General features: G+C 40.3%; 1 protein-coding gene and 1 long non-coding RNA gene across 2 annotated transcripts; one reads left to right on the top strand and one right to left on the bottom strand.

Moving 5' to 3' along the window:
- Positions 1–1,040: 1,040 nt before the first annotated feature.
- LOC308388447 lies at positions 1,041–7,625 on the bottom strand. Its single transcript, XR_013970095.1, has 4 exons — positions 7,594–7,625; positions 5,818–5,894; positions 2,153–2,270; positions 1,041–1,577 (listed from the first exon to the last, which is right to left on the bottom strand). It is a non-coding gene; the product is annotated as an uncharacterized lncRNA (long non-coding RNA).
- LOC308388446 (ankyrin repeat domain-containing protein 1-like) lies at positions 6,637–12,506 on the top strand. Its single transcript, XM_080869200.1, has 9 exons — positions 6,637–6,798; positions 8,734–8,919; positions 9,697–9,825; positions 10,225–10,332; positions 10,446–10,544; positions 10,648–10,746; positions 10,970–11,068; positions 11,486–11,584; positions 12,283–12,506. Exons 1-9 carry the CDS (start codon positions 6,772–6,774, stop codon positions 12,373–12,375), a joined length of 939 nt encoding a protein of 312 aa, XP_080725326.1. The 5' UTR covers positions 6,637–6,771; the 3' UTR covers positions 12,376–12,506.
- Positions 12,507–18,669: the final 6,163 nt, after the last annotated feature.

The following is an 18,669-nucleotide window of genomic DNA, read 5'->3' as shown; positions in this document are numbered from 1 at the left end:
AAATACTGAACCCAGAGAGGTGACAGTCATCTTTAAAGAGCTATAAGTCTGCATCTGGAGGAGGGATGAGTGGTGGAGGTATAAGAGCCATTTGTTAGTGTGCTTGTCTTAGTTTTTACTTTGGATTTTTTTGCTTGATTAGTTTTGAGCCCACCCTTTACTCCCCACTAAGATCAAACTACACATTTGTGGTTCAGCAGCAAACCTTGCTTGTCGATGACCCTAAAGCACGGGGGAACTCCTCACCAGAGGAGGTGCACGCAGACATACAGGAAAACAAGGAGCACAGGAGGGAAAGAAGCTGCAAAGACTCCCACACTGAGCCCAAAACATAAGAGTGTACACAGATAACAGAGACCACGACTTGCTTAAGTTCGTTGTGTCTGAAACTCGGGCTGTCACGAGTCGAAAAACGTAGATACTTAGACAACTCTGACTGAAAGTGAACTAAGCAAGTCGCAGAGTCTCAGCTGATTAAACCAGCCTGCTCTTTAATCAGGAACGAGCTCTTTGACCAACATAAACACTGTGCACACAACATGTGGATACAAAATTCCCAGCTGAACATTATCCAGTTAACAGGATACCTCAGCTGTGAAGCTTTTAGTGTGTTTAGTAACTGCTTATACAGCATTGATCCGCAAGCTCTTCATTGGACTCCTGCTTTCCTTCAGCCTCTCCTTCATGCAGTTCTCTCTGTAATCTGTAGGCGGTGCAGTAACTGTGAAGGTCTCCATTCAAAAAGATTTCCCCCTTTTGCCATCTATTTCAGTCACAAGGTCAGTTTTAGAAATAGCCCACAGCTAGGTTTTGCACTTTCAGAGGAACTGAGGGGTCGGAACAGCACAGAGCAAATATGAGTGACAGCCCAGTTTGATGGGAAGGGTCAAAAAAGAGCCAGAAGAAAGTCAGTGATTATTTAAGTTTGTATTTGTCTTTGTAATTTTTAGATTATGCACTTTATGGTATACATTACGAATATTGTACTTCATAATATTATACACAGCAAATCCAGCATGTCCAAATTAACACTGTCGGATTTGATTTCAACACTATTAAAGTGTCTATATGGGTCCACACCAGAGAGTGTTAATTTAACTCTTTTTGGAGAGTTGGTACGTTAACTCTGATTTAGTGTTAAACACCAAATCTGTCTGGAGTTGATAATTTAACACTTGGTGTTAAGAGTTTATATATTAACTCTCAAAGAGTATTTTAGTTTAACTACGTAAGAGTTATCTTCTAATTCATTCTAAAAAGCAGGAATTTTACTGTTCTGAACTTCTAGAAATTTCTTTTGGAAATAAACATTTACTAAAAAGATGCAATGGTTTTTGAAAAACATTTATTCTGAACTGTGCAGCACAATTTCAAAACATTTTCTGAAAGATGTAACAGTGTACATGTTCTCACTTTCATTAGAATTTTGTTTATCAAAAGGTCTGACATGGTAAATGCAAATAACAGCATTCTCATCACTTATTGCTTCAATACAATATGCATGTCCTTCATTCATCCCTTTGTGGAACTTCAGCGCACTTCTGCTCTCCCCCATATTCCATCTTCACAAGCATATCCTGTGCGGAGATTGAATAAAAATTAGTTGACACTAATTAATGGCACAAATAATCCAGTAAACAATTGCAGCACAGTAAAAAAAAAGGAATCCTCTTTGAGCCATTACTTGTGTAAAGTATTTTCCCAAAAGACAAGGACACAGGCAACAGGTATACTGAACTAAATGTAAAACCTCAACCTTTTTCATTTTTACCTAAACCGTGTGCACAAAACTCTGGAGGGATCTATGCTAACGTAGAACCCAGTCAGGACGTCAGCTACTGCTGTTTGCTCGCTTTTTTATGGGCGATCGTTTTCAGGCTTCAAGTAGCACCATTATACCAACATTTCACATTCTACACATTGTTTTAGGTGTATTTGACCAAAAGTTTGACTGAAAATTCACATGCAAGCTTTTTTCAAGGCTGTGGTATTTGCCCGCAAACAATACCTTTCAGCTAGCTAAAACAGAATATTATGCTATCAGCGAGCAACATGGCTAATGCCTTTCACACAGCTTTGTCTCAACTCCAAAGAGCCACAGAAGTAAAAGCTCATAATAATAATTGAAACAATCTTTGAAAAAATGACTTACCAAGCATGGCAAACAACTCAAATATGTAGCAAATGTTCTGAAACGGCTTCACTTCAGCTTCGATTGGAGCCGTGCTGGGGGCGGAGTCTGTGAATTTACTCTGTTGGTGTCATAGCCCCTGTAGGAGTTCAGAGTTAAGAGGTCAAGAGTTAATGTTTCCATTTTAACACCTCCAGATTTGACAGAGAAACACTCATTTTTAACACTCGATTTTAACTACTATCATTTTACACCTCAGAGTTACATTAAAAGAATGTGACTCTGCTTAGAGTAAAATTAACTCTACTTTTGCAAGAAGACTATTAACACCAAAACATTTAACACTGTTGAATTTGCTGTGTACTACATATTGCATATCTCTATTTCCTCGTAATCAAAAATAAGGGACACACAGCCACCTGCAAATAGAAATCCTTCAGTACTTGAGACCCCCTCTGAAAACACTTATACCTGCCTGTTTTAATAGTTGAAACACCAAATATACCTTAAACTATCATCCTAAACACTTCCAGTCATCTTACAACAGGTCTGTCTTGAAGGTCTCGAGATATTTCACAGCCATGTCTGCTGATGCCTGTTCCTCAGCAAAGATACACACTCTTTTAAATCATAAAAAATGTCTGTAATCATGAAAATAAAATCGAAGTAACTTGCAAATATATTCGATATGCTTCATAAAAATCCACAAATAGATGAAATTTCATGACAGCTAATGCTTTGTTTCACGAATCTTTGCACAGAAGTGTAGGTTAAACCAGAGTCCAGAGTTTGGAGTTAACAACCAAAATCCACAGAGTGCATGTTCATGACTGATCGGTGCGACAACTCTGATTTATTTGGCAGTCAGAATCTTGAAGCCTCAGCATTTATCATTCATCAAAGAATTTAAATTTATTTATTTTTCTTATTTTCACTTCCCCTAATTCACCTGGCTGTCTGTGACCCAGCAGTGTGGCTCGCCCCACAGTTTGAGAACCAGTAACATATGAGTGACTGAGGTACCCGAGGTCATCACAGTGCATCGCTGTAAACAACGTGACGGTAATTTCATTTATTCTTCAAGTTGTTTCCCAACATCAAAGAACGTCTGTGTCAAAACATTAGGATACTGCATATAAGCTTTAAACGAGCAATTTATTAAGTGTCACATACTGAGCGGTCTTTGCCTCTGCGAATGATCTTTCATTTTACTCTCCTGTTCCTCTTCTTACATCTTTCTCCATCTCTGAGTCGAGTTTTCACACATAACATGAACTTTTTCTTTTTTCCTTAGAATTACAGCGTCTCATAGCTCTTCAGTTTGCAGACACACTGTGTGCTTGCTGATCTTCGCTCAGCTGTTTGAAATGACCACTTTAATCAAAGTTACTTGATTTATGCTCTTTCCCATTTAGGAGCACCAGCTTGATGACTGTGCTTCAGATCTGTGAGGTGAACTGACATCTGCGCCATAACTGCATCAGAGAGGGGAAACAGGAGGATGTAAACGGGACTGTAGAATGACATCATTTCTAATGTGTTAGACAAATTTCTTCATGCAGAAAAATTAACATCCATCTGTCCTTCCTGTTCTGCTGATCCAATTCAGCATCCCAGCTGCCGTAGGGCGAGTGGCGGGGACAGGTACACCCTGGACAGGTGTCCAGTCTGTCAGGACTGACGCAGACACCCACTCTCACTCGTGTTCACACCTGGTCAATTTACAGTTATCAATTAAGCAAACCCCACTAAGGGTAGTTGGTGGGAGAAATTAACATGCTTTGTATTATTATGTTGGTAAACACTATCAGCTTTAATTATTCAGATCATTCTGGGCCACTCCATCCCTGGCCTAAGCTTTTCATTCAAAGCAGCTACACCTGTAACTGTGTGACATCAGGATGGATTCATTAAAAAAAGTATCGCCTACAGTATTCTTTTATTTTGGTTATTTTGAACAGGGACAGTGTTCATGAATAAACACTGCTGGAGCAGAGTTAACCAGAGGCTAATGTTCAGCCACAGTCATGGCCAGAGCTTAAAAACAACCTAAAAAGAAAACAGCTTCTAACATCAGCATCATAACGGAAAATAAAAGGTAAAGAAATTAATTAATATTCTTTGATTTAATGTTTTTCATGTTCTCCTTGTGTTCTATGCTTAGTTTGTAGTCTCTAGTTTTCCGTCACTGTGCCTTCCCTTCATGTTCACCTTGTCAGTCATGTCTCTGCGTCTTTGTGAAAGCTTCATGTTTCCTGTTTTAATTTGACAGTTCCTTTTCCTATGTTCAGTGCAATCAGTTTTGCTTCCTCCCCATCTCGTTATTAGTCCCAGGTGTGCATGACTCCTGTTTCCAATTCCCTCGTTATTCCCTTGTGTATTTGATCCCTGTGTATTCCTGTCTGTTGTTGAGTTGTACTCCCTCATTGCTGTGGGTTGTCTCTGTGGCGCCTGAAAACATCTAGCTCTGTGTCTTCTAGTTTCCGTCACAGCAAATAAAACTGCCTTTTCCAGTTCAAGCTTTTTGTTTGAGTCCTAATCCTGCCTGCCAGCCGTAACAAGACAATTGATGTGTTTAAGAACATTTTCAAAACAAAGTCAGTAATTCTTCTGTAAAATTTAGCAACGAACAAAGTAACAAAGCCTTTTATCAAGTTCAGTTATATAAAGACTGTAATGGTTGACCATTTAGTGACACAATAATTAGCATGAGAAAAAAAATCATGAAATACATGATTGCATAACAGACATATTATTCTATATGCATTTAAAGTTATGAAGAACAATTTTAACTAACAACAGTGTAGATGTTAAGATGGTAGAATAGTGGGCACTTTATTATTCTTAATAGACTCAACAGCAGTTTGAGTTTAAATAAAAGCAGGTGAGCACCACATCATTTAATATTTAATTGTTACTCGGCTTCTTCTTCAGAAATTTAAATGTCAGCACTGAAATGAAATCCTTTAGACAAGCTGTCGATGGATTCAGTGACTTTTACTTTTGGGTTTCTTGTTTCATGCGTTACTTCTCATGACGTCTTCATTTTCTGGCTTCTGATTGGTGGACTGTGATCTCATGCAGCATGCAGTCAGATGAGGTGTCATCACTGCCATAGCATGTACTGTACGTCGCTCTGTGCAGTATGTGTACTATGCAACTTGACCGCATTTACCAGCAAGTCAAAGAACACCTGACATGATGTTACCCGTCGCCGACTGTCAGTCAATCTGTTGACCTTTGACTTTGATGCCTGATTGGCTGAGCTACAGTGAGAAGATGATTGAAAGTGTGACTATTTATTCCCCATCCACAGTGAACCTGTCTCCTCGCGGTGATGTCACTGCATTTCTATGACCACAGGCCCAGCCAGATACTGTCAAAGATCATCTGTGGTCGAGAGGATGAATCACTCAGCATTTAACTTTTTATACTAACAGACAAACAGAACAATACATTTTAAACCTTTATATACCTGTTTTATTAGCCCTGCAGAGGTTAAAGGACATTAAAGGTTTACATTTTAGAAAGTTTCAGCTCACACGTTTTGGTCACTTGAAAGATAAAGTTGAAGGAAATAGTAAAATTTATACCTTGTATTTTGGCACAAAATAGCAAAAGTTTATACAACTTTCAGAGGATCATGAGGCAGTTTTAATATGTCTGTGTGCTGCGATCAGACTCACCTGCAGAACAGGAAACATATCAGTCTGTATCAGCAGGAAGGACACAGAGACTCAGTCAGAGGATAAGGTCACAATATCTGTTTTAAAAAGGAGGAGACGAAGGCGAGGTCAAGATCAAAAGTACCAAAGAGCAGACAGCAGGTCAAAGGCCAAACATGCAAAGAGCTTGTATTTATTCCCAGACTGCCTGACGCTGCTGTTTCCTCAAAGCATCCAAGAGAGTTTGGGCTCTTTGGCATTTGTTCCATGATACACCGGGTTACTGCCACAGTGAGACGCATGGATTCTCACCGTAGTGAGGTAACACTGCGCAGAGACTCATTCCAGCCTGAACTTCAACTTTTTAGGAGCTAATTATGTTAATGAGGGCTCATCTGCTAAACACAAAGGCAGGACGTGAAGTTGCTGAAAAGAATGTAGATGTATGAAGACAAATCAGGGATAACTGATAGAAAACAAGGAAAGATTCAAGCAAAGAGCAGGAGGGGGTGATAAAGACTTTGCAATTTCAAGATTTCAGAGTCTTATATCTTTATGTTTACAAGAATGCATGTGACTGGTTCAAGCAATTTTCAGAACACTCAGCATCAGCATTTGGTGCAGAGTAACTCCTCAAAGCTCATCTCCATCTTTGCTCGGTGACACAGACGTGCCAGGATCAGCCCAAAGTGGGCAGCACTCGGGGTGGGACGGGTTGAGTATGGATATGAGGGTGGAGGAGGGGAGGGGGGCAGCGCTGATAACTCTGAGAATGCCACATGAGCACATGAGGACAGTGATGTAATCTGAGCTCAGTGACGGACCGGCAGTTTAGCAAAGCTATATAAGAGGCCGAGGCTCCAGCTGCAGGCAAAGAGACAGACAGACGGACATACTGAGCATCAGACCAGAGGATCTGTGGACTAAAATCCACCTCCAGGTACCCACGGCACAGTGAAACCATCAAGGAGAAGAATGGGACTGCTCAGTGTTGAAGAACTGGTAAGATGTGCTGATGTGTGCAACTGTAACAGAGAGAAGCAGTGCGAGGAAAGAAGAACAGGCAAGAAACTTCATTTGAAAATGAGAAATCAAATAGACTTTTGTTCCTTATTGTCACATTTCTTTAATTAATTCCTAAATATTATTTAAATTAAACCATTTTTGTATGGAATGGAACCAAAAAGAAGTGATTTTGAATGCACAAAAGTAAAGAGTATAAATATCTGTTGTTGTGTGCAGCAAGAGTTAAAAACAAGAAGCCAGTCAACCTGAAGCAAAATACTAGAACCTGGACCGCGGTTGTAGCATCTTTAATTTCCCATGTAAGGCTCTTAGATTGTGATTTTGCACAATGCAAGGGCCTCGATTTGGTTTTGGCGTTGCCCAGTTTCTTTTTTCTTTTTTTGCTTCTTCATAACAAAAGGAGAAATATACTTGCCTACATATGCTATTCTACCTGCTTTTAAACCGTTTAAAATTACAATTCATAGTTTTACATGTGAAATATATAATGTTAAATTACTATTAAACAAATGACTGACTAAGTATTTTAGGCTTTAGTTTACTTCAGTCATATTCCATATAAATCAGGTATCATACAAAAATAGCTTCAAATACAGTCGTGACAATAAAAGAATATGACTTTCAGGACTCAACAAAGTTTACTCAGCTACATTCTCGCCTAAAAATATGTTAAAAGTTAGCATAGTCTGTAACGTTATTATGACGGACACATTATATGAGTGAACTTGACTTTAAGTGAGTTACAGGTTTCTTTGAAAAATACTTTCTTACATCCAGGTTCTTCCTCTTTGCTGCCGTCCTCCTCGCAGCGCAGGGTTGCCGCTGCTAAAACTAAACAGAGCTCCCTGAAAGGCACAGCCAATCACATTGGCCATATTTGTCACATGACGGAGGACTCCAGTAGAGAACGTGATTTAACTCTTTCTGCACCGCTGCACCAAATTATTGGCGGGGACATGTCCCTTCCGTCCATGCCACATCTACGCCCTTGGCACAATGTAAATACAAGCTGTATTAAAACATGGCCGTCAGATTCACTTTATTTGTAGTCAAGATTGAGATCAGTAAAAAAAATGCTTGTAACAAAGAAAGTACAAGTAAATATTCATTTTTAATTCAGTTACAAACCAGATGATGAAGCAGCTAAAATGTCTTAAAACGTATTTTCAACAATGAATCTGAAACGTCTCTAATTGCACGTGTATTGGAGGTTTCCTTCACATCTGTGACAGCATATCACCATTAACAGTTATTGAAGTGTATATATAAAAACAAAGAAGACATGAATGCGATTTTCTCAATTCTGTGCTCTGCACTTGTTTGACTAAAGCAGTTTAAAATGTGATGAATTGTCTCTGCACACAACCTGACTGCCTTTAACTCCAAACGCAGGATTTAACTTTTAAATCCATTAAATTCACTCAGTATACTTTCCAAGATGAAAGCACACTGGAGGTAAAAGTGGTTTAATGATGAGGTACCAGAGAGGTTAGCTCAGTCTCAGCCGTGTTTGTTGCTGTGCATTAGACTTGAACATCCCTTTGTTTCCTTCAGCAGTCATTGTTAGAGTGATGCATGGACTACAAGCTGTGTAAATGACTACATGAGTGATTTGAATGGAACAGTTGTGGCTCATTAAAGAGCTGAGTGAGCGTGTGTTAATGCGTTGACACTGTGGTGTGTTTAGCTGTGCTGAGGGGTGCATGCGTTTGACTCTGCAGCAGCAAAGCCAAAGCTCAGTGCATCAGTCTGTGCTTCACACTGCAAATCTATTCATCAGGAAGGTTTTCTTGGTGTTTTTCTGCAAAAGGCACCATTCAGACTTTGGCCTTTCAGCTGTTGGATATATAACAGTTATCAAAATACCACAAAACCACCTCACGACGTCTCCGCCTCTCCTTCTTCCTGCAGGTGACCGGTAAGAGGTCAGAGGGCATAGAGGCAGATGACTTTCAGGGGGGTGTGTACGAGGCGGCCGTCAATCAAGAGAAGCGGGATGATCTCAGATCCCACGGGGAGCTGGGGGTCGGCGGGCGTCTGTCGGAGGAGAGTGACAGCGGCAGCGAACAGGAGGAAGTCAGCGTGGCAGCTCTCAATGTAAGAGCAGCAGCTACAGTGCAATGACAGGTTACACTGAGAAGTATTATTTTACTGACAGCTGTACATGAACATGTCAATATGATTATGTTACACCAGCTGTGACTCTGCAGGTGCAATCACCACCTGCAGCAGCAATGATAGTTACAGGAAAGTCTCATTACTTAAAATAAAATAGGAGTGACAATAATGCATCAAATACAATGAGTACATCACAATATTCAAGTGTTATCAGATACATGTGTGGATAACCAGCGTGAGAATGAATACAATTCTTTTTTGTGCTAATTCAATAAAATGTGACATTATTTAAACTTGATATTTTTAAACAGAAGAACTTACTCATCTCTAGGTAAAAACTACTTAAATATGTCAGTTTTAGAGTTGTGTATCATGTGTAATACGTACTTTTAGTCGTATTTGCGGTTATAGTAATGGTGACAAATTTCAGTTTAAATTCAGGCGTTTCCTTTTTGCCACAGCAGAGAGAATTACAGGTTCAGGATTATGTAATAAGTTAGAGTGACGTCACTTAAATCTGGTAAATGATCTCATCCAAGCACAGAGGTGAAGGAATTTTGAAGCCATCTAACTGGTTTTCTCCTCATCTGTGCTGCCACCTGGAGGCATTCAGGAGTATGACAACTTATAACTGCTCATGTTGGCATTTGATTATCATTCAGTGAATAAACAGACCAGTAGAAGTTGAATAATAAATGAAGTCTGTGGTTTTTACTGTTGCGTGCTGACGGCCTCTGTCTTATTTCCACCTGTCAGACGGATAGGAGCGGCAGACTGAAGCTGGAGACGGTGGACGACCTGTTCAACATCCTGCAGCTGAGGAAGAAACGGAGAGAGAGGAAGAGCCCGGTCCTGAAGAAAGATGAGCCAGAGCCTGAGACTGTGGTAAGGTTTTTGACTTTCATGAATTCCCAAATTTTGATTTAATTTAATATTATTAATTTGCATTTGACCAGAAATACTTTAAACCTTGATGACAAGAAAGGGTGCAGTGTAAATAAAATCTATCATTGCATAAATGTGTGCTGATGCTGAATGACGTGAACCAAAGGTCAACTCTTTTATGTATAGAAGTTAACATTGATAAAGCTTCTAAAGTATTACCATGGGCTCCAGGTCACCAATGATATGAGGTATAAAACAGATTTTATTGGACAATAAGTCGATGCATGAAAGTCTGCAATAGAGCTGCAACAGCAGCAGCTTCTCTTGCCGCATGCTCCGAGGCGTACCTTTCTTTTTTCTCTGTTTCTTAATTAAAGTCTCTCTGCACACATTTTCCAGCCGGAGACAGTAGACGAGGAGCTGTTCCTCACAGCAGTCATGGAGAACAAACTGGCTGTGGTGGAGAAGTACCTGTCTGACGGAGGAAGCCCCGATGCAAGCGACAATGTGAGTGTGGCACAGCGATGTCTGCCTGCAGCACGTCAAAATCTCAAATTAGCACGTTGAAGTCATGTACAGTAATTACACTTATGAAGCTTATTTTTCTGTATAACGTCCAGTTCCAGAGAACAGCTCTGCACAAAGCCTCTTTCAAAGGACACGTGGAGGTCATGCAAAGACTTCTGGAGGCCGGAGCGGCTATGGAGAAAAAAGACAAGGTGAGCATTTTAAATATGTCACACCTTCTCTTTTACCCCCTTTATTAGTGATGTTTCCTCCACACACACACAGAATTGTTCTAACAGGTGTGTGTGTTTTCAGCTGGAGGCCACAGCGGTCCACTGGGCCTGCAGGGGAGGCAGCCTGCCGGCCTTGCAGCTCCTCCTGGATCGAGGAGCCAAGTTCACCTCCAGAGACAAGGTTGGTGGAGGACTTGCGAGGAAGGGTTACTCGAGGTCACAACAGCTGCAGCCGGTTCTTTATTTTGAAAATTACTTTGGCTCCATCTAGTGGTGTGAGCAGCACTCGCCCAGATACTTTCATAAAATACTCTACTTTAGTATTTTCATGACATTTGATTTTCAGAATTTCTTCGTGCATGAACATAAACTCCTCTTCTTCTCCTCCTCATCCTCTTCCTCAGCTGCACAGCACTCCTCTGCACGTGGCTGTGAGGACAGGACACTGCGATTGTGCCGAGCACCTCATTCACTGTGGAGCAGACCTGAACGCCAAAGACAGAGTAAGCACGAAAGTACAAGCAACAGGACTTCAGCAAACAGAGGGTGATGTCACAGCGGCTTCATCCATCCTTTATATACAGTCTATGAAATAATAAAGCCAATTCAGCTTCAGGCACTCCTGCAGAGCGTTATATGGGTAACTCATTGTAAAAGAATTTGTGTTTGTTTGGAGCTGGATGTTTAGCGTTGCATTTTTCTAAAACGTAGAGTTTTAGTTTGTTTCTCGGCTGCTGGATTCTTGTTCCTTGTGGTCTATTTCACCCTGAATTTGGGGCACATTAATAAGTTAAGCACTCGTGTCCTGACACCAGCGATCCATAATTACACAAACCAAAAGATGATGATCGTGATAAATGATAAAAATAGGTGTTCAGTTTATTCTCTGCTGAAATGTGGGTTTTCCTCCTCGGCTGTAGGACGGAGACACACCCATGCACGATGCTGTGAGAATAAACCGATTCAAAATGATCAAGCTGTTGATGATGTACGGGGCCAGTCTCAACACAAAGAACTCTGTAAGTACACAACGCCTCCTCCAGAGAGCCAACTGGGTTTTTGAAACTACACACAATATGTCGTACTCCATGTGTTGTCACACCTGTATTGTTTACACTGATTTGAAAAGCGTAACACAAGCCTTGCATGTGACGTTTTCTACCATTAGGATCACACAGTCACAAGAAGGGACCTAATTTTGTACGCAGGGATATTCAGAGGTGTGATTCTGTTCTGGCATCTTCGTGCTCTTTAATCTGCCTCAAAGCCGGAGGCACCGAGAGCAGCAGTGAGAGTCTGGCCCCTTTAAGAACAGCCATCAGTGACTTTAAATCAGACACAACCTGAAGGAAAGAACTGGGTTGCATTTGAGCAACAGCTTACCTACCTCCCTGCATTCCTTATGAGTTTCAGCAGCTGGAGGGCGTATCAGCCGAGTCATTAGCTGGGGTACGCTGACTGATTTCCTGGTTTGGGTCCCACCTGAACTAATGCTTCATATCAAGCCCCTCAAAACTTCACTCAAAAAGCTTTGTGTCTTTGTGCATAGTTAAAGTAGACTGATGTCGACAAAACCTCTGCTTTTCTTAAAAAAATATTATGTTGAATAATCTGTTTGTTTAGTGAGAACATGTGCTGCCTCTGCGTTCATCCTGTCTGCAGGGCCAGTACCAGAAAAGGAACACTCAAAGTTTCTTTGTTTCTTTTTCCCTTGCAGGACGGGAAAACTCCAATGGAGACATTGTATTCATGGCAGAATGGAGCCAAGAGCCTCCTGTGCAACTTCAGCGAGGAGAAGCTGGATCAGTAAAAGCCAAGAGAGTTCAGTAAAAACAGGAAGTCAAACTGAAAATCAGCCACAGGATCTCCTGGCCACACTAAGGTCCGCCAAGTGCACACTGCAGTTTATCCCGAGAAGCTTTCCAGAGTGTGGATGCTGTTTTTTCCTACTCACAGATATCGTGTTCCTCAGGAAATGGGCTGATGGACGTTATATGGATGTCATCCTAGTTCAGCGACTTTTCTTTGACCTGCTGAGGTTTTTTTTCCTCTTGTAATATTAATGTATCATATGTACGGTCACCATGGAGACCAGAGTGAAGGAGACAATGTGAATTCTAATCAGGATGATGTCATTATTAGCGCTGATAGATTCACTGATCGCCAAATATTGCTGGACAATGTCTCGGATGACAGTACGTGCTTTCTCCTTAAAGCTGAGTTAAAGTCAGCGAGAAGGTGAATTATTTATTAATGACAATTCAGTATCAGGTTCATTAGCTTCGATTGTTTGATTCGATACGTTTAACAACTGAGTGACTGAGTTATGTTGCAGTTGGTTTGTTGATTTTAACGGTCAGAGTAACTAATTATATGTTGTGAGTCTATTAGGAAGCAACAAATATAACTTGACTGTTTTAGTTTTTGCAAATGTGCTTGTAGTTCAGCTGGATGAGCTGTGTGCAGATTTAAGGTGAAGCGTGCACCGTGTAAAAACACTGCAGCTCAGTGAGCATCATCGTTTCTACGATGATGTGTGTCTCACAGGTTCTTTGGTCTTATGTGTTTGCAGATGAGAGATGAGGCAGGATAAAGTGAGCTTTGGTCAGGTTGATGAAGAGCTCTCCACTTACATTTGATTTCTGTTGAATTCGGACGTCTTTATGTGGTTTTAAAACGTGGATGTGGCCACTGTGCAGTGTCCAGCGGTTTGTGAATGACCACTTCAAACTCCCGGCTAAAGTTTTGGCCTTGCACACTTTGGGTTTTTGAAAGCACTAAAGCGTATCCTTCTTTGTTTAATATACTTTAAACAGGACCATAGTTTCCAAAATGAACGTCGTGTTGTATTCCCTCGAACTGAAGCCAGAAACTCATCGCTGAGGTAATAAATCAACTGACTTCTATACACAGCCAAGGAATCGCCACCTACTGGCCATTAAAATACAGTTTAAGGGACACTGACATACGTTTAGCTCATTTTATGTTCGTATTTTTCCCCTTTTCTTTTTTAATAAAAAGTTCTGTTTGGGGTTTAAAAAAGGTAATGTTTTAGACTTTGGTCCCTTTTCTGATTTCAGTTGGTTTCTTCTATTTCTTAAAAAATATACAACTGTGAGAGAGAAGCAGTCACTGTTGGTTAAGAGGAAGTTTTTATGTTTGTGTTTAAAGATGAAATTAACTTTTTTTTCTCTGTTGTTTGATGTAATGAATAAAAGACTGATTTTTAATGTAATTTGCTGTTTATTGAAGGATGCAGTAAATATAACCTGTGCATTACTTTAACAGGCTGCATGTCTGTACAGGTGTATGTGTATAAAAATAACTGTTTACATTTGAAAAGAAAATGTATTTATTTTTTTTCTTCCCATTTTTCCCATTTTGAGGCTATTATGGGGTTTTATTGGTGATTTCAGGAACAATTCTACATTTTTAATGACAACATCATTACTCAAAAAAACAATGCTTCCCATTACTTTCGATTTGACACATCAGCTGAGAGGAGAGAGCTGAATCCACCGTGAGGCGTTCATTGCACCAACATTTGTAAACGGTTTTGTTTGCATACCAATTTTCTTTCTTTTCCTGCATTTCCAAAATATTTTGCTTCTCCTTCTCTCTGCCTAAATCAAGCCACCTGTCCTACAGTCAGTCACACTGTCGATGGGGTGCTGACATCCTTAATGCAGCAGCACAAAGATGCCACCAGCTTGTCAGTGAACCAGTCACACATGAAAACGAAAAGAATCAAGTCCGCAAAAGGACTGAGCAGAAATAAGGCCATAATAACATCTGTGGTATGTGTTATAATGTATTGAATGTGATCTAACATGTAAGATCTGATGTGAAAAATCAAAACGATCATTGGAGAGATCATCACGAAGTAGTTAAGGAACAGTAGAACTACTGCTCCCACAATTCTTCGTTTTTCCTTAACAGGCACTGAGGTGGCAGCAGGCAGACACTTGAGGGTCCCTGCTAAGCAGAGGATGTACAGTGGAGCAAGGAGTATGGCCAGAATACAAACAATAAATAGTTTTTCTGCAGCAACGGAGATGGTAATAATGCAAATGACCCAGATCACAGCGCAAGCCAGCATAGAAATCATAGTTTGTCTGATGCTGTCCAACTCTCTGAAGACGATGATAAAAGATCTGCAACACAATACAAAGAGATAATATCATTATTAGAGTACAGAAGTTCATATATCTGGCCATAAGGATGTTTCACTGAGTAATAGAATGGAAGTACAAACAAAGACACGTACCCTTCTAGAGAAATGCATATTTTGAAGCCAAGATTAGCCATCATACTGAAGGCATAACAAGAAACGGAGGAGGAGTTGTACTGAAATTGGTTTGAGTTTGCCACCAAAGCGATCATTGTGAACAGCTGGAGGAGAGTGGTGATGAGGAGGTTTGTGTAGTAGATGACAGGAACCTGCCCGCGTTTTATCTGCAGGAAGTATGAAAGTCACATTAAAGCAGTAATAAGCATGACACATCGTCTCAAGATCTCTACAAGAAATCATGATGTGATGATGTGCTCGGTTCAGTTCAGTCTCTCTACAGTTACAGTGTTCACTTTCAGGGAAATACATGAGTATGACCAGTAATGTGTAGGACACACAAACAGCTTTGGGATTGCATCAGGACGGTTAACTGGTGTGATCGGGCAAATCAAAGCTGCAGTGCTATCCTGCTTTGGTGACCACTTGTGAATAAGGAGAAGCTAAAAGTGATTTTATTTCGGTTACCTGCAGACTGCAACAAGAAATTACCTTTTATAAGTTGCTAAACACTAAAAACAGAGAGGTGCAGGACTGTGCAAAACGTTTGAGCCACACATGATATATTTGGTTTCCAAGGAACCAGACTTTGACAATTTTTTTACAGGCTCTGCCTCCCATTTGACTTTTAAATGGCCGCCCACAAGAAAGCCTGCAGGCTGAGAGCAGATGTTAAACAAATATGCAGGACTGCTTTATTTCATTTGCACAACATCTCTAAAATTAGAAATATCCTGTTGGCTTCCTGTTAAATCCAGAATTCAAAATCCTGCTCCTCACATACAAGGTCTTAAATAATCAGGCCCCATCTTATCTTAATGACCTTGTAGTACCATATCACCCTATTAGAGCACTTCGCTCTCGCTCTGCAGGCCTACTTGTTGTTCCTAGAGTATTTAAAAGTAGAATGGGAGGCAGAGCCTTCAGTTTTCAGGCCCCTCTTCTGTGGAACCAGCTTCCAGTTTGGATTCAGGAGACAGACACTATCTCTACTTTCAAGATTAGGCTTCAAACTTTCCTTTTTGCTAAAGCATATAGTTAGGGCTGGACCAGGTGACCCTGAATCCTCCCTTAGTTAGGTGTAAGCTGCTGGGGGATTCCCATGATCAATTTCACCTTACAAATTCAAAGTGCTTTGAGGTGACTGCTATTGTGATTTCGGCTCTCTCTCTCTCTCTCTCACACACACACGCACGCACGCACGCACGCACACACACACACACACACACACACACAAAGAAATGTTTTATGCCTAAAAGCTGCATGGTGTGATCGACGAACTAACTGCATTTCTACAGGCTGTCAAGCAAACGGACAGACGACAAACAGACAGTAATGTTATTTTTTACTTACAGCACAACATGAAAGCACGAGGAGAAGAATAGTCACAGGAAGGCAGACACATGTGTCAACTAGGAACATCACATGAGCATGAGATGCCATCTCTGAGCGACTGTCTTCACGGTGGAGGTAATGCAGAGGTAAAGTCCACACTTTTCTTCAGCAAACAACTTTCAGTGTGGAATAGCCGATCTTTGCTTCTTCAAAAGAGAAAAAGAAAAAGACGCTGAACTGAACAGTTTGTCTTAAATCGTTTTTCATAAAATGATGCTACCACATGCCAAGAGCTTTACCTTTTTCTGTTTGACTATTTCCTGCCAAAGTTTTTTATGTTTCACAGAAAACCACAGAAAGATCTCTTCTCATACCTCCCACATGCATGTTATTATTCTTCTTATTGGGGGCCCATTGGGAGAGAGTTTCCTTACAACTATTCTACTTTCGCTGAACATAATATGCTAATAATATATATGTTTTTTCCTTATGTATTTTTTTCCCATTTTTTAAGTCTGACAAAGAGAAATTGTGGTTTTCTTTAGTGTCGCCTCTGTGCAAATGCACACAGAGTGTGGTTAGTAAGTGCTTCAGTGGAAGGAAGTCAGTGTAAACTGGAAATATTAGTCATTCATCGGGTGAAAAACAGCCCGTACACCCTTTGGCAGATTATGGCCATTTTCTAATGTATGCATTATTCAGTGAGGTCATATCTCATCTTACAAAAAAACAAACAAAAAACAAAACGCTACTGTGTCCAATATAAGATGTATTATTGTTTTTTGTCTTTTTTGAAATATCACGGTGGGAATAATAGTTTTTATGTGTGTTTTGTTACTGGGTGCACTGCATTTGCAGTAATACATGATAGATATCTACTACTTATTTAATATTGTGATATTCTGGCGTACAGTTATAGCTGACAGTAGAGCAGGGCGATATGACCAAAAATATTTATCACGATATACATTTGAAAATTTGCGATAACGATATAACTGACGATATAATTGACACTAGACAAAATACTTTACAACTCCACAACTTTATTGTGCAAAAAATAAAACATCACTGTATTTTCACTTAAACAAGCAGCTGTTTTTATGGGCATTAAAGTTATATAGGTTATATAGGACAAACAGATTCAGGGATAGCTTCTTTCCCAGAGCTATCACCGTAGTAAATAAGCACAAAAACAATTGAACCTGCTTAGCTATACCATACCGTCACTGCCATTATATTAATGCTGCTATCCTGTATATATCGTACTTACTATTGTTTGAGTACTTACGATTGTTTTTTTGTACTTTTTATATTTTACATATATATTTATTATTGAATCTTGCACCAAGGGAGTGGCACTCCAATTTCGTTGTACTCGGTACAATGACAATAAAGGCTATTCTATTCTATTCTATTCTATATAAAAATTTATCAGTGCAAATGTATATTCTTTGCTGACAGTTTAACCAAAAGGCATTTCCAGTGGAAATTGGCCGACACATCCTCAGCATAACCATGTATAATATCCACAGAACTTAAAAAGAGCGTATACACACACACAATACGGTAATATTATGTTGAAGCACAGCACGTATCACTTCGTGAGGCTCCTGCCTACGACAGCCGTAATGCTCCGACAATCCATCAAGCGGTGCGGCTTCGATGCTTAGCAAAGTCGCACTAAAACATTTGACAGATTTGACATAAAATCGTTTTGAGGTCAGTAAACACAACCAGAGTTCATACATAAGGCACACGGGATTATAAGGGGCACTGTCGACTTTCAGAAAAATCAAAGGATTGATTTTAAGTGTGCTGTATTTTCCAAACAACACGGTAATGACGACGGCCCGCTAGCATGCGCTACCAAAAATAGTGCTTTGTTGTGTATCTGAGGGACGAAAGCTAAAGCAGTTCCACACCACTGAAGTTGCAGCATTTTTACAAACCAGTTTAGGTTCATCGTTTCATTCAACGATCTGCTTTCGCCCTTCTCATTCTCAGTCGCCGCCGTGCTTTTTCGGCCATGTGCGTATGAAAACAAAGGCACTGCGCATGCGCGTTTTACCCATATTCTATCGCCATATTTCATTTTCTTATTGTTGCCCAACATTATACCGGTTTTACCGTGAACGGTATGATATGGCCCAGCCCAAGCTGGCATGAGGGCTCCATTTGTGTTTTGTGGAAGGATCGAGGTGTGTAATTAGTCCTAAACAGATTCAGCTGATGTGTATCCGGGACACTGTGCTGTCTCTGATTGGTGAATGGAGGGAAACTTCACTAACGTAAATATAAGAAATTAAAATTCTGCTTTTCACTTTTTGTGCTTTTGATTTCCTTCCACTCCCCAGCTGCCCGTGTTGCGTCCACTATTTAAATTATTCAAACTGTGGTCAAAGCGAGCCACCAGACAGCAACATTAGCCAGAGTAGCAGTCATAGGGTTAGCCTGTGTCAGTTAATGAGATCATGTGTTTCA

The sequence above is a fragment of the Rhamphochromis sp. 'chilingali' genome, assembly GCF_963969265.1.
Source record: "Rhamphochromis sp. 'chilingali' genome assembly, chromosome: 20".
Lineage (NCBI taxonomy): Eukaryota > Metazoa > Chordata > Actinopteri > Cichliformes > Cichlidae > Rhamphochromis > Rhamphochromis sp. 'chilingali'.
Note: the sequence above shows the minus strand (reverse complement) of the source record. Positions and strands in the feature narration are given on the sequence as shown.